At 42.6% G+C, this 14,169-nt stretch overlaps 1 protein-coding gene across 2 annotated transcripts in view; it reads left to right on the top strand.

Moving 5' to 3' along the window:
- Positions 1-2,663: 2,663 nt before the first annotated feature.
- Positions 2,664-14,169, top strand: part of PPP2R3B (protein phosphatase 2 regulatory subunit B''beta) — a 45,128-nt gene continuing 33,622 nt past the window's right edge. The window contains exons 1-2 of one of the 2 annotated variants that reach the window (XM_060233894.1): positions 2,664-2,896; positions 5,127-5,521. In XM_060233894.1, coding sequence (XP_060089877.1) covers positions 5,177-5,521 — 345 coding nt within the window. In that variant the 5' untranslated portion in view covers positions 2,664-2,896; positions 5,127-5,176. Of the gene's footprint in view, positions 3,046-5,126; positions 5,522-14,169 lie in introns of both variants that reach the window. The other variant, XM_060233895.1, reaches the window with a different exon arrangement.

Raw genomic sequence — 14,169 nt, 5'->3', positions numbered from 1 at the left:
CACTTAGAAATATGCATGCTTGACAGTTGCCCACTGGCATAGACAGCAACAGAGGGAGCTCTAAAGTTTTAATGCCACTGCCAAGAAAGCCTTTTCTCAGGTTGCTACCCATCTATCCTCAGATGGCAGGGGCACCTGAAGCAAGTTCTTCTAAGATGACCAGAGTGGATTGGTAGGCTCATATGGGAGAACCCGGCTCATAAGGTATGCTGATCCCAAGCCATAAAGGGCTTTAAAGGTCAAAAACCAGCACCATGATTTGGTTTTGGAAGCAAACTGGCAGCCAGGGTACATGAAACAAAACTGGAGCAATATACAACCCACTCCAGTTAACAATCTAATCACAAGCATTCTGTACCAACTGTAGCTTCTGGGTAGTCCTCAAGGGCAGCCCCATATAGAACATACTGCAATAATCTAATCTAGATGTTACCAGGACATGCACCACAGCGGCAAGATCTCCCCAACCCCAGGAAGGGCCAAAGCTGGCAAACAGCATTCCTGGCCATCACTGCCACTTGTTCATACAACAGGAGGCTGAGGATCCAGGAGCAACCCCATCCTATGAACCTGCTCCTTTATGTTCTTCTATGCAGAAGGGGAAATGCAACTCGAACTGAATAAACCACATTTCCTGGGCCAGACCTTCACCCTACTTACTAATACCATTTTTTCTGTTGGGTTGCAGTTTGCTAATTCTTATCCATTCCAAAACTGCTCCCAGACACCTGTTCATGTTTTCACAGCTTCTCTGGGATCTGCTGGAGTGTGAAATAGAATGTCATTCCCATACCAGTAGCAGCTCAGCACAAATCTACAGAGAATGTCTCTCAGTAGTTTCATATAGTTAAAAGCATAGGGGACAAGATGAAATTGTGGAACCTATTAGATCAGATGCCAAGGGTGGAACAGCAGTCCCACAGTGTCACATTCTAGAACGTACCTTTGAGATAGGACCAAAACCACTGCAGAACTGTGCTTCCCAGACCTAGTCTCAAAGGTGGTCGCGAAGGGTACCATGATCAATGGTATTAAACCCCAGAGAGAAGTTCAAAATTAACACGATCACATTCTCCTTGTGTATTTAGATCAAGCAGGTGCATTGAGCCATCAATTATATCATTATATGTAACATGTTTAGATAGTACCAACAAAATAAAAAAGGATCCCAACCTAACAAAATTTGTTCTAACATAACTTCTCATGAGTGAAAGATGCCAACCAGATCTCCCAAAACTTTAATTAAGATCATTTTCCTTAGGAAAAAAAAGATTCAGGTGGGGTAGCTGTGTTGGTTTGAAGCAGCAGAACAAAGTGGCACCGTTAAGACCAACACAGTTTTATTCAAGGTGTAAGCCCTCCTGTTCAAGCACACTTTTTCAGGTTATACCTTCAATAAAATTTTGTTGGTCTTAAAGGTGCCACTGAACTCACACTTTGTCCTGCTGGGTGAGGGGGCGAGGAGTCAACTTTGGAAAGTGGACTAACTCTGCTGAGGTCCCTCTCCTCACTGAACTCCACCCCTAAATAACCAGGCATTTCCCCATCGGGAGTTGGCAACGTTAAATCAGTGTTCACTTAATCACAGGTTGATGTACAGAAGAAGAAGAAGAAGATATTGGATTTATATCCCGCCCTCCACTCCGAAGAGTCTCAGAGCGGCTCACAATCTCCTTTACCTTCCTCCCCCACAACAAACACCCTGTGAGGTGGGTGGGGCTGGAGAGGGCTCTCACAGCAGCTGCCCTTTCAAGGACAACCTCTGTGATAACTATGGCTGACCCAAGGCCATGCTAGCAGCTGCAAGTGGAGGAGTGGGGAATCAAACCCGGTTCTCCCAGATAAGAGTCCGCACACTTAACCACTACACCACTACAGTCTTCAGGGCTGCTGATGAAGCACGAGTTCTGACTCACATGCTGAAATATAGGGGACAAGACCAGCTGAAATATATTCCCTGATCCATTAAGCCTTACCACTGGGCTCCTCTTTTCAGTTTTATATTCAACGAAGTATTTAGGAGCTACCCTGACTTGGACGGCCCAGGCTATCCAGATCTTGTGAGATCTCCAAAATTAAGCAGGGTCCGAGAACTAACCTCCTCTAGTTAGATGGGAGACCACCCAGTCTAGGGTTAATACGCAGAGGTAGGGAATGTTAAACCACCCCTCAACGTCTCTTGCCTTGAAAACGGTGGGCGGGGGGAGTAGATCGCCTGCAATTTGACTCCACTTTCCATCACCATTAAGAAATTAACCATTAAGGAATTCCACAGAAATTAATCTGGAGAAATGCTTTATAAAAATGAAACATCTCTAAACCCATTAAGCCTAGCATTCGCCCTGTCGTTTATATTGCAAACTACCTTGAGTTCCTGTTAGGTAGAAGGACAACTAATACATGTTTTATATAAGTTAAAGCAATTTAAAAAACCTTCCGAACTGGGCGAAGAAGCGGAATCTTTGCAGGTTAGCTGGCTAACTACGCGAGAGGCAGAAAGAATCTGCAGGCCAACTTTACTATCACAGCCTAGCCAGTTTCCAAAGCCGGGGAACCAATCAGGTTCCTTCTCACTACCCACTACCCCGCTAGGTACAGTCATGCCGGGGGGCTCCAGCTCGGCCGCGTCAAATTTAAGTCGCGAACGTGCCCACGCACAGACCCTCCTCTCCCTTACTTCCGGTTTTCTCCAGTCCAATACGCATGCGCATATACTATAAGCATGCGCAAAAGCAATACAATTGTAAATACTTGGTTTAAAAAAATCAACGGAAGATTAGATGGGAGAGATCAAACCGGGTTGAGACACTTTGCTGTGTGGTGGGCGGGACCCGTGTCTCAAAAACGGGTTATGCCAGTAGGTTTCCGTTTGACTTGTCTGCTGTAGTTTTGAAAGGTGAGTGCAATTGCCGGTCATCCTAAATTCCCCCGCCCACTCACTCACCTATCTCGTTACACCTGTTTTCAGGAAGGGGAGACACCCACGACAGCACCTTTCTTGTGGGTACAAGAATTGTTTTTATTTTTAATGGCAGGAGCTCTTGTGTAAGTATGAGTTCTAGCACTCTGCTTTGAGAACTCTGTAGCGTATCTCGCAAGTATTGCGAAAGATGTCAACAATCCAGTGAGTTTTTGGTTGGTGCTTGTAAAGAGATAGAATTTGTTGGGGGGGGGGGGAGGGGGTCATTTGTCTTGTTGCCCTTATTCTGCCTTCAGTAGCTCCGCGACAGATAAAGTTCAACAAGTGAAGCTTTTACTTTGCCATGCCTGCTTGTCAGGTATCTAGTAAAGGCACCTCTTGCAAAAAGGTGGCAACCTAAGAGTAATGGGTTTTGAAAACCTGGAATTGTTAGCTCAATCTGCTGAATTAATTGTGTGTTCAAGGACATAGTGAAGAGTGCAAATTAGCTTTCCTTTTTATAGGTGTACAAATTAGACTCCTTTTTTATAGGTGTTTCTATGTTTTCCTGTTTTGCATATTGATGTCATAGGTCTGGCATGCAAAGAAAGTGTCCTGAGAAAAGACTGACTTGAGCATATCCTGTTTCCCAGGATAGAGTTTGAGAAAAAAAGCTGCCCTCAGTTTAAGTCCTTACTTTACTTTCTCCAATAAACTATAACAATTGGAGCCTGACAGCCCTTTGGCATTGCTAGTGATTTGAGACTTGGTTAGTGTGCCTTTTAATTCATATTACCCTGAATCCATTTATGGGTCGTCTTGGGAATTTCTTGTGCTTTCTTGATATATACTGAAGGTTGAGTGGGGTTTAATATGAACTGCCTTTTAGCTCCAAACCCTTTTCTGCTTGGTCTCCAGTCCTGGAACATGTGAAGTAATGAAGAACAGGGCCCTCCTATTAATAATAACTTCATCTCCTTTGTGCTTCTTTGAGACTAGAATCTACTTCAGACTCACTACATAATTTCCATGCAGTGCTGTTGACTCTTTCCTTGTCTCAATTTTTAACTATTCAAAACATTTACTAAAGAAAGCATTAAATTACTCCTGTAAAACTGTGTTTTAAACAATGTTGTACACCATCCTGAGCCTTCCAGGGGAGGGTGGTATAGAAATGCAAAAATAAATACATAAATAAGGTATGTCAATGTTCCCATATTGCTTTGCGGATAAAAGGCTTAGATAACAGGGGCATGTCTAGACTACCTAGTGAGCTCGTGGGTGATGTAAGATTTGAGTCAGGGTTTTCTTAGCTCGTGTTCATAGTCTCTGTGCTTCAGCAAATACAGTATGATAGCCAGCTCTTAGAGTTAGTTCAAATGTAGTAACCTTTTTGATATAAAATACACTCAAGTGTTCTACAGCAGAGTAAAATCACAGCTACAAAATATACTGGACTGGGGAGAAGAAATCAGAAAATCAAACCAGGCTTGTCTTTGTGTGTGTGTCTGCTAATAACCTAGAAATTAGAGGATAAATTAACAAAACAAGATAGCATAAAGAATACTGCATGATCCAGCATCAAACCCTATAACAGAAAAAAGGCTAGCCTAACAATCATATTGTCACCGGTTTGGTACTGGTTAATTGAATCCAAAGGCTGATTAAAAAGAAATATCACACAATTCTCATCCTAAAGGTCACATTAGGTGGCAGCAGGTGTGTCTCACAGAAAGAATATTAAGCTTTGGACACTACCAGACGGATCCTGTTGTATGTGCCACCTGCTCAACTTCTGGCAGTAGCAAACAAAGCAGAACCTAACCAGATAATCTCAATGTTTGGTAGGCTGTAGTCTACATGCCCTGATCAATTCCAAAATCTGATTAACTGGACATAGGTGGTAAAATGAGAAATTATCAGAATAAACAAAAATTTCTGTTTGTAGACATCAATCCAAGTCTGTATAGGGTTGTGTAGTATGTTTGCTAAATTTCCTCTCCCTGTTTTGTTGTCTTGTCTACTTACATGGTTGCAGAGGACAGAATTAGCTTTATTCTTTCAAAGTCCAAATATTAACCATCATGTTGACATGTTTGTAACCTTCTTTAATATATTCTGCTTGCATAATTTATCATCTTGGGGTTATTGCTATCTTGGGGTGTCACTCTAATAATTACGTATGTTCTTATATGAAACCTTTTTGAATAGAAATCTTGTTTTGCAGGAAACTGGAAAACGGTTGGATTTGAACTGGGATTGCTTTGCGGAGGAAAAATGCCAGCTGTGAAAGTTTTAAAACCTGTACTAAAAATGAAAGTGGATGAACTCTTTTTGTGCTGGTTGAGTGAAACAGCCACCCAGGCGATGCTCAAGGACTATATAAGAAGTATAACCGAGGAGGAGAAGATAGAAATTGGTTCTGGTGATGCTGGAGGCAATAAACGATTTTTTTCTGAGATAAACTCTGTCTCCAAGCAGAGCATGTTAGGCAATTTGTTGTCTCCTCTAATTCCTACAAGTCCTCATATTCTTTCTCCTGCTCTGCCATTGGGAACACCAACAAGTCCAAGAAGGTTTTCTAATAGTCGAGGAAGACATAGGTCTTCAAGTAGCCGAATGGTAAGTGTTATTATGTAATCAATTTAAGTAAGAAATGTGTTTTTGCTTTGCAATATTTATCTTTTTAAAAAAGTTGGGTATACCAGGTGTCCCCAAACTTTTTGAACCTGAAGACATCTTTAGAATTTTGAGTGGAGTTGTTGAGCACCACTTCAGAATGGCTGCTATAGGAGGTGGCAGCAAACATAATACCCACCTTGAATCACAGAAGGGAAATAGGGAAAAAATGAAGATCAGTGGGGGTGGAGATGATGATGATATTGGATTTATATCCCACCCTATACTCTGAATCTCAGAGTCTCAGAGTGGTCACAATCTCCTTTACCTTGCCCCCCCACAACAGACACCCTGTGAGGTAGGTGGGGCTGAGAGCGCTATGACAGAAACTGCTCTTTCAAGGACAACTCCTATGAGAGCTATGGCTGACCTAAGACCATTCCAGCAACTGCAAGTGGAGGAGTGGGGAATCAAACCCGCTTCTCCCAGATAAGAGTCCGTGCACTTAACCACTACACCAAACTGGCACCAATCTAGATTGGGGTATTCTGATGATGCTGGAGTCAATAAACAGTTTTTGGAAGGAACACCTGTTGGATTAATGGAACCACAAGCATGGGCACGTACTGGTCTTCCAGTAGCTGCAGCTGCTATTGCAGTTCTGGGAAACCCTTTCATTTTAATGAAGGTAGTTAGTAACAAGTCTTTCCTTCCTCTGGCTCTTCCTGCTTTCTGAGAAGCTTATCAGCATCATGTTGGGGGAACTCTGGTGTATACAATTAACTGTTTAATATTAATGAATTGAACATGGCTTTATCTTTGCTAGACGTTTAACCTAATGCAAATCATAAAGTTATCCCTAGGTGGTGAAGTTTGAAGAATCCACTCTTGCTTCAAAAACTTAATTAAAATGTTCTTTAAAAAAAATTAAAAAGGTGATTTATTTTGAGCTCATAATCCTAAGGAAACTTCCAGGCAGTTGCTTTGCCAGCTGCTTTACACAGAGCGTAATTAAAGCATGGAATCTGCTGCCAGAGGATATAGTGATAGCCACAAGAATAAACAGCTTTAAAAGGAGATTAGATACACACCCACAAAAGCCTTTATTGGCATATAGGAGATTAGATAGATTCATGGAGGATAATGGCTACTAATGGCTACTATCAATGGCTACTAACCACAATGACTGAGGGGAACCTCTGAGGAACTACCGTATTTTTTGCACCATAAGACTCACTTTTTCCCCCCCAAAAAGTGGAGGGAAAAGTGTGTGCGTCTTAAGGAGCGAATACTGCAAAAAATTCACACAAATGCCTCTAAATTCACACAAACAGCTCTAAAAACTAGGTGCGTCTTATGCGGTAAGCCTCTGAATCCCAGAGCCATGAGGGGAAAGCCTTGGCCTCTATGCTATGCCCTGTTGTTGGCTGTCTGGTTGGCCACTGTATGAGACAGGATGCTGGTCTAGATGGACCATTAGTCTGATCCAGCAGGGCGCTTCCTAAAGCAGGTAAGGGGCCTGAAAAGTAACCACTGAGGAATTGTTGATACGAGATTTTGATGGGCTCGTTATCTGTGCTCCGCCAGGTCCACTTCTTTCAGCACACATGTGTTAAGTGCTTCCTAGAATGGAACACACAGCATACCAATGCTGATACAGTTAGCAGTAACTAACTGCTTAGTCATACAAAGCATTCAGTATTTTAGCTGTGGATGCTAGATACCGTGGAGTGTGAAACATGCGTATTCTTAAAACATGTGAGTTGGATATTGTCCATTCCTTCTGTAGATTATTCTGGACCCCATACAAGGGATTACTGGACCATTAATATGAGGCATAGTTTACATGAAACACATAACTGCACTCTTTAGGGCTTAGTCCCCTTCACTAGTCTTCTGCCTCACAGCTGAACTTTGAGCTGCAGTAGAGTTTGTTTCATTCCTTCAAACACGCAGAAAATGCACAGAAGTATAGCTTTTAGTCTATAGTTATCAACACTAGTTAATACTAGTTATCTTGCATGGTACCTTGCATCATCTGTCAAAGCTGTTGCTGTCTTTTGTGATGTCATTGATGTTCCAGGTCCTCAGACGCAGCTTCATTAATTATTTATGTTTTAAGTAAAGTGATTTGCATAGAGCTTCTGAGGTTCACCAAGGCCTTTGTATAATGACAGTGTTATAAAGGTACCTTGGGATCAGGACACATGATATTACCATGGTAACTGCTTTTATCTCTAATAAGTAAATTGTTAAGAACTACTGATAAGGCCCATTGTAGGGAGAAAAACAACAATGTGGGGAGAAATTTGCTGTAGGTAAGTGTCATAGCCTTGGCATGGGGCCTGGGGAGGGAAGGGAAAGATAAAGGGAGGCAAGTTATGTTGGGAAGAGAAAGTGGGGAAATGTAGGGTAAGTTATCAGAAAAGGAGGGTATTTTGAGAAAGAAGGGTTCGGGGACAAAAGACATGGGGAGAGATTGCTTTCCATCGCCTTCCCTCTCTGTAGCCTCTACCTAGGAACAGTACAGTCATTCTCTGCAGTGGGGACCAAAGCATCTTACATCATTCTTATCTCCCCCTTTTGATCTGCACAACAACCTTGCGAAGTAGGTGAGGCTGAAAGTATGTAGGTGGTCCAAAATCACCCTGTCAGCTTCGATGATAGGAACCTGGGTCTGGCAGACCCTGCTTTGAAGTGCTGACTGTCACGTCACACTGGCTGTCATAGCAGGGCTGCTGCTGAACAGGAACAAGCAGCCAGGCCTAGTTAAGTCATGCCAGTCAGGTGGCATCAAGTCAAACTAGGGTAGGAAACCTCCAGGTGGAGGCTGAAGATCTGGTGTCAACAGAGCTCTCTCCCCCTGGAGAAAATAACTGCTTTGGACAGTGGACGGTATGGCATTAGATTCAGGTGGGGCCTCTCCTCTCCCCAATCTCTGGCTTTCATAGACTACCACAAAATCTCTAGGAATTTCCCAACCTGGAGCTGGGAACCCTAGTTAGGATCGGCCCCAATGAGTTCTCCCTCAAAGGCCACCACCTTTTACTGAGAAAACCAAGCAAAGGCAGCTTCCCTGGAGGGGAAAGCAAAGGCAGCTTCCCTGGTGACCCAATCTTAAACACAAGACTCCATATTCTCTCTCTCTCTCTTTTTCCCTCTTTGTTTCTGTACCTAGAATAAAACGTCATTCTGCTGCCAAGGGATGCCATTTTTTTGTCTACGTCTCTCTGGCTGTTTGGTTCCTCGGAGGAAGAGGGGGAGGAGCCCTCAGCCAATTGAGGAAAGGCCTTCTGTGGCTGGTTCCCTCCTCCTCCCTCCCTCAGCCAATCTAGGGAAGGCTTTCTTTATCTTCTCTGTGAAGCAGTGCCAATCGAGGGAACACTTTCCTTGGCAGTTTCCCTTCTCCCTCTGTCAATTAACTGAGGGAAGGTTTTCTTTCTCTCCTCTGCAAAGCAGTGCCTCAGTCCTCAGCCAATGGAATGCAACAGACTTTGAGTTGACAAGCCAATGGTTTATGGAGCATACCCAGCAGCCAGTGGGAGAGCTGGATTTGGCCACTACCACTTTTATTGTATAATAAAGGATGATACATTGAAAATGCTGTACTGAAACAGTATTTAAAATACATGTCTTCTTGTTTTCTAAGGCTAGGATTTCTAACTTGCCCTACCTTTTTAGGCTTAGGGTGAATAACTATTAGAAAATATAGAACTAGAATAGCATCATAGCATATCAACATAGCAATATAGCTGCTTAGCAATGTATCACCCCTCGAAAACAGATAACTCAGGCTTCTGGTGGTAAACTTCTCTGAGTGGTAAACTTTTCTGAGTGGTGTTCTACAGCACCAAGATATGCCTTCCATTCATCCACGCACATACACCCTTGTTTTCACTTGCTGTTCATGTGCTTCATAGGTGAAAGTACCAAAAGACATAACTTGGAGTGTGATGACAATTCTAAAACTATTTTCTTTAAAATAACAAGAGCAGGAAACTTTTCTGCTTGGTCTTCAATAGACCTTTTTTAAAAAAAAAATGCACCTCTTGATTTTTCTTTATTCCACATATAATTTATAATCCTCTAATTGTGCTTCAAAGTTATGATCCTCTATTATGCCCCCTTGTTATCCTTTTTTATAAATGGTAAAACCCCAAACTTATTAGTTTTTCTTTGCAGAGAAAGTGCTCCAAACCCTTGTTTGTTTCCATTGACCTTTTCTGCACATTTTTTCTAGCACCACAATATACTTTCTGAGGTGAAATGACTAGATAAACCTTGTTTCAAAGACCAAGATTTTGTGTTGCCCTATGCTGGCCCCCTTTTACAAACCCTGTGGGGAACTCAGCCCCTGTGGGGAATGGGCAGAATATAAATAAAAGATAACAACAACAACAATAATAATAGAACTATATAATAAAGTTGGCTTCTCATAGCCTTAGGAAGCTGCTGCATTGTAGGGAACATGTGCTTGAGAATTCCCATGCCATTCCACTTAGAAGTGCTTGGTATGTAAGTCATAGATTCCCTCTCACTTGTAGTTTCGGAAAGCTAAGAACTATTCCATAGGAATGAAACTGGACAAAATGCTACTGTACTTGATTAATGTTTAATATGGCTGATGGAGAGCCAATTTAAAATTGCTTTGAAAGTAGGTTTGCTGTTGGTTATCTCTAACCAAAATAGTATAATTTTTACATAAAACTACTTTTGCTCATGATTTGTAATTCTGCTGTTCCCATCAGTTCTGCACTAGCAGGTTTTGAAATCTATGTGCGGTTTTTAAGATGCTGACTATGGGTTCCAAGTTTTCATTTCTTAAATTGTGGGAACTTCATGGAAAAAGCAGAACAGAATACACAGGAAACTGTTCTGAAGCTATAATTAAAGTGAGGTCACTGAGCTGAGTCTTTGCAAGCCAAAACTGAATGAAAGTTTTAGTATGCATTGCTTATACGAAGGTGAAACCTGTTTCTCACAGAAGAATGGAAGTTCTCAGCATTTTCCAGCCCTGTTCTAATATTCTGATGCTGGTACATGACTGACCCTGGAATGTTGTTGCCTGTTTGTCAATAACCTTGGTCCCTCTGCTAAAGAGATACAGAAGACCTAACGGCAAGGTGTGCAAAGCATAGCAATTGCACTGGCGTCCCTAGCAGCTCACAAATCATGGCACAGCACCACAACAGGCAGTCAGGTAAGCAGCCAGCTAACTTATACCTACTGACACAGCTCCACACACCCCAACGTCAGGTTGTTGCTGCTCGTATAATAAAGGAGTTTAAGTCATGGAAGAACAAAAATGCCATGAACTTCCATAAACATGGGTTCAAGTCCCCTTCCCTTCTGCAACTCTGTAAATGAAATATGGCAACTCCAGTTGCATCATCAGTATACCTCCATAACTGATTGAGCAAAGGCACCCTTGAGAAAATACTGTAGTCTTGTTGCACAGGTGACATGACAAGGACCACCAGCCTTTTGCAAGGCAAGGAATGAAAACGCAAGAGCAGCATAAGAAGATCACTGCTGGATCAGTCCATGGTCAATTGAGCTAGGCTTTCTGTTTCACAGTGGCTGATCTGTGGAGGTCAAGGCCTTCCCCTGATGCTAATTCCCAACAGTGTGAGGGTTGCTTCCTCTGCATATGGAGATTTTCTTTAGTAACCAATGAATAGCTGTTGATGGAGCCAGTGGTGGAAAATGCCATCGTTGCACCTGACATATGATGATACCATAGGATTTTCAAGGCAAGAGACAAGCAGAGGTATTTTACCATTAACTTCCTCTGTGTAACCCTGGACTTCCTTGGTGGCACTGTTGTGATCTGACAGGATCAGGCTAGCCTGGGCCATCCCGGTCAGGGCACTGATGAAGCCTCCATTAATCTGTCTAACTACCTTTTAAAGCTATCCATGCTTGTGGCCATCACTACATCCACTGGCAGTGAATTTCACAGCTTAATTAGTCACTGGGTAAAGAAGTATTGTCTTTTGTCTATCCTGAAACTATTGCCTGTCAACTTCATTGGGTGGTGTTTTACTATTAAGGAAGAGTTCTCTCTCAGTTCTCCATGTGCAGCTTTATAAACCTCTATCATGTTTGTATCCTCCATTGTCTTTTTTCAAAATGGAAAAGTCACAGACTCTTCAGACTTTGCTTATAAGAAACAATCACCTTAGGTTTGATTACACATGGAGCTTTTTCTCCATTTCAGCAATTCTGGTTGTCTACCATTTTGTTTTTGTTTCAACACATGTATCATCCTCCGTTTCTATACAAAATCATGCAGCTCATTTTGTTCTGCTAGAAACTCATATTTTTTTTTAACCTGGAAAAAAAAATATCATCCTTGGCATAATGATGTTGGATGGTCTTTGTATGTCCAGAATGGGAGGTACACCTTGTATTTGAATTAAACACTTCCTTTCTCTGCATTTTCACAGTAAACTGTCTTGTTGTTATTGCTTGACAGAAATGTATTAGTGCTGTTGCTGCATTATGGCAATACGAGTGGCAGGTGTTTTTCTCTGTTTAGCATTTGAAAAGTTCCTGCAGTGCTCTCTCCTCTTCCTCCACGCCTTGGAAGGCCAGTTGGCATTTTCAATATAGATGACTACAGTGGGACACCCGGTGCCTTCCAGCAGTTAGAATTACCAAAGGATTCAGGTATCATGGTGGTTTTATTTCAGTTAGAAACCACTCCTTACTGCATTTACCACTGCCTGCTCCTATGCATCTCAGGAAGTCTTGTGGTCCATCTCTCCCTACCTCCTTGTGTGAACTGCATGGCTTATGCTGACAGTGATCTGGGAGCATGTGCAACCTGAGGAGCCTTTTTTATCCCTTGCAAAAGCGTATATGTGCAAACATTTAGCCAGCCCCCTCCCACCTGTAAGACCAGTGCTGATGACAACTGAAGTTGCTTAAGGAGCAGGGAATAGAAACAAATTGTTGAAACAATACTTTCCATATGCCATAGCCCTAGAGCTGCATCTGCACTGTCTGCAGGGGATGCTTAGTGGATTTATCTTAAGTGTTTCACTGGGAATAGCCCTGTTTGGAGTAGAGAGTCACAAAGTAAAGGACTGTGGTTATGCTACCTTTGTATACCGGCATGACAGTGCAATGATATACTGCCAGCAACAGTACAAGAGTCCCTCCCCCTTCCTTTCTGCACTGTGAATTCTAAATGTTGAGGGAGGGAGATTGTTGAACCAATGCCCCTGGGGAAGCATTTGCAGTAGTTACAGCTTGAAGCACCACTCCTCTTGCTCTTTGTGTGGAGTGCATTGCCCTTGCGTTCATAGTTGGAAGGCTAAGATGTCCCACTGAGCATCTGAGAGCCTGTAGGGTTCTGAGCACAGCAGCATTACAAATATGGCACAGTACTTGCTCTCATACTTTGTGGTTTATGCAGTGAGGTTCTTGTCACAAAAGTCTTCTCCTTGTGTGTTCTCAGTGTGCTCGACACGAGGCCAAAGTGATGTAGCTCCATGCAGTGTATTGCACATTTAAACCATGAGTGTGCTGCCTAGGGTTTATATAGTCTGTGATGGACAGTGGTTGCAGATTTGATTGGTATCCTAAACTGTGTCTAGAGTTGGTGTTAGGGAGGGAAGAATGGGGAGGACTTGTACAGTAAACCTCTGTATCTTGGATGGCCTGGTTGCTAGTATAACATTGAACTGGAGCATGAACAGGGCTATGGGGTCTTAGGTTAGGTGGCTGTGGCCCACCCCATCCCAAGTAGTGTCCATTTGTATACCAGGGTCAGATTTGCATTATTCACAAGCATACAACTTAGTTGCTGTCCGAAGCTGTTCAGAATGGTTGGGACTCTGCAAGATGTCAATACAGTTTTGAAAGATCTAGTTGAAGTGAGGCATAGGTCATATGTATCATTGACTGGGAATGTGTTGAACACTTAAGGGTGTCTTCCTTTGCCTCCCCTGTTGTATGCTGCTATTTCTTTGCAAGCCATAGTTCTCCACTGCATGCGAATAAGGCAAATAGCACAGGGGTGGCTAAACTGCAGCTCAGGAGCCACATGTGGCTCTTTCACACATATTGTGTGGCTCTCAAAGCCCCCAGTGCCCCATTGGCCAACTTGGTGAGCGCATTTCTCTCTTTAAATCACTTCTCCAAGCCAAGCTAGCTGGCGGCTTGGAGAATCTATTTAAAGTTAAAGTTGCTTTCTTTCCACCCCTTCCTTCCTTCCTTCCTTCCTTCCTTCCTTCCTTCCTTCCTTCCTTCCTTCCTTCCTTCCTTCCTTCCTTCCTTCCTTCCTTCCTTCCTTCCTTCCTTCCTTCCTTCCTTCCTTCCTCTGACATTCATGTGTTTTGGTTCTCAAACACCTGATGTTTATTCCATGTGGCTCATATGTTAAGCAGGTTTGGCAACTCCTGAAATAGCAGCTTCACAAACCATTGTTTGGCACAGAAATCATCATCAAACCAAACAGGCAGGGTGTATCTTCTGTAATAATCTAAGGTTTCTTTGACGTTTGAATACAAGGCTATTGTTTGTAAGTTAAATTGTTGCTTACTGGAAGAAGTTCCTCTTCCTAATCAGCTCTTGATCATTTAGTGTCTGTTGTAGATTACACGGTTGGTGGCAATCCACCCCAGAGCACCAAAAACCCTTTG

This window comes from Heteronotia binoei, chromosome 3, assembly GCF_032191835.1.
Source record: "Heteronotia binoei isolate CCM8104 ecotype False Entrance Well chromosome 3, APGP_CSIRO_Hbin_v1, whole genome shotgun sequence".
Classification (NCBI taxonomy): domain Eukaryota; kingdom Metazoa; phylum Chordata; class Lepidosauria; order Squamata; family Gekkonidae; genus Heteronotia; species Heteronotia binoei.
Note: the sequence above shows the minus strand (reverse complement) of the source record. Positions and strands in the feature narration are given on the sequence as shown.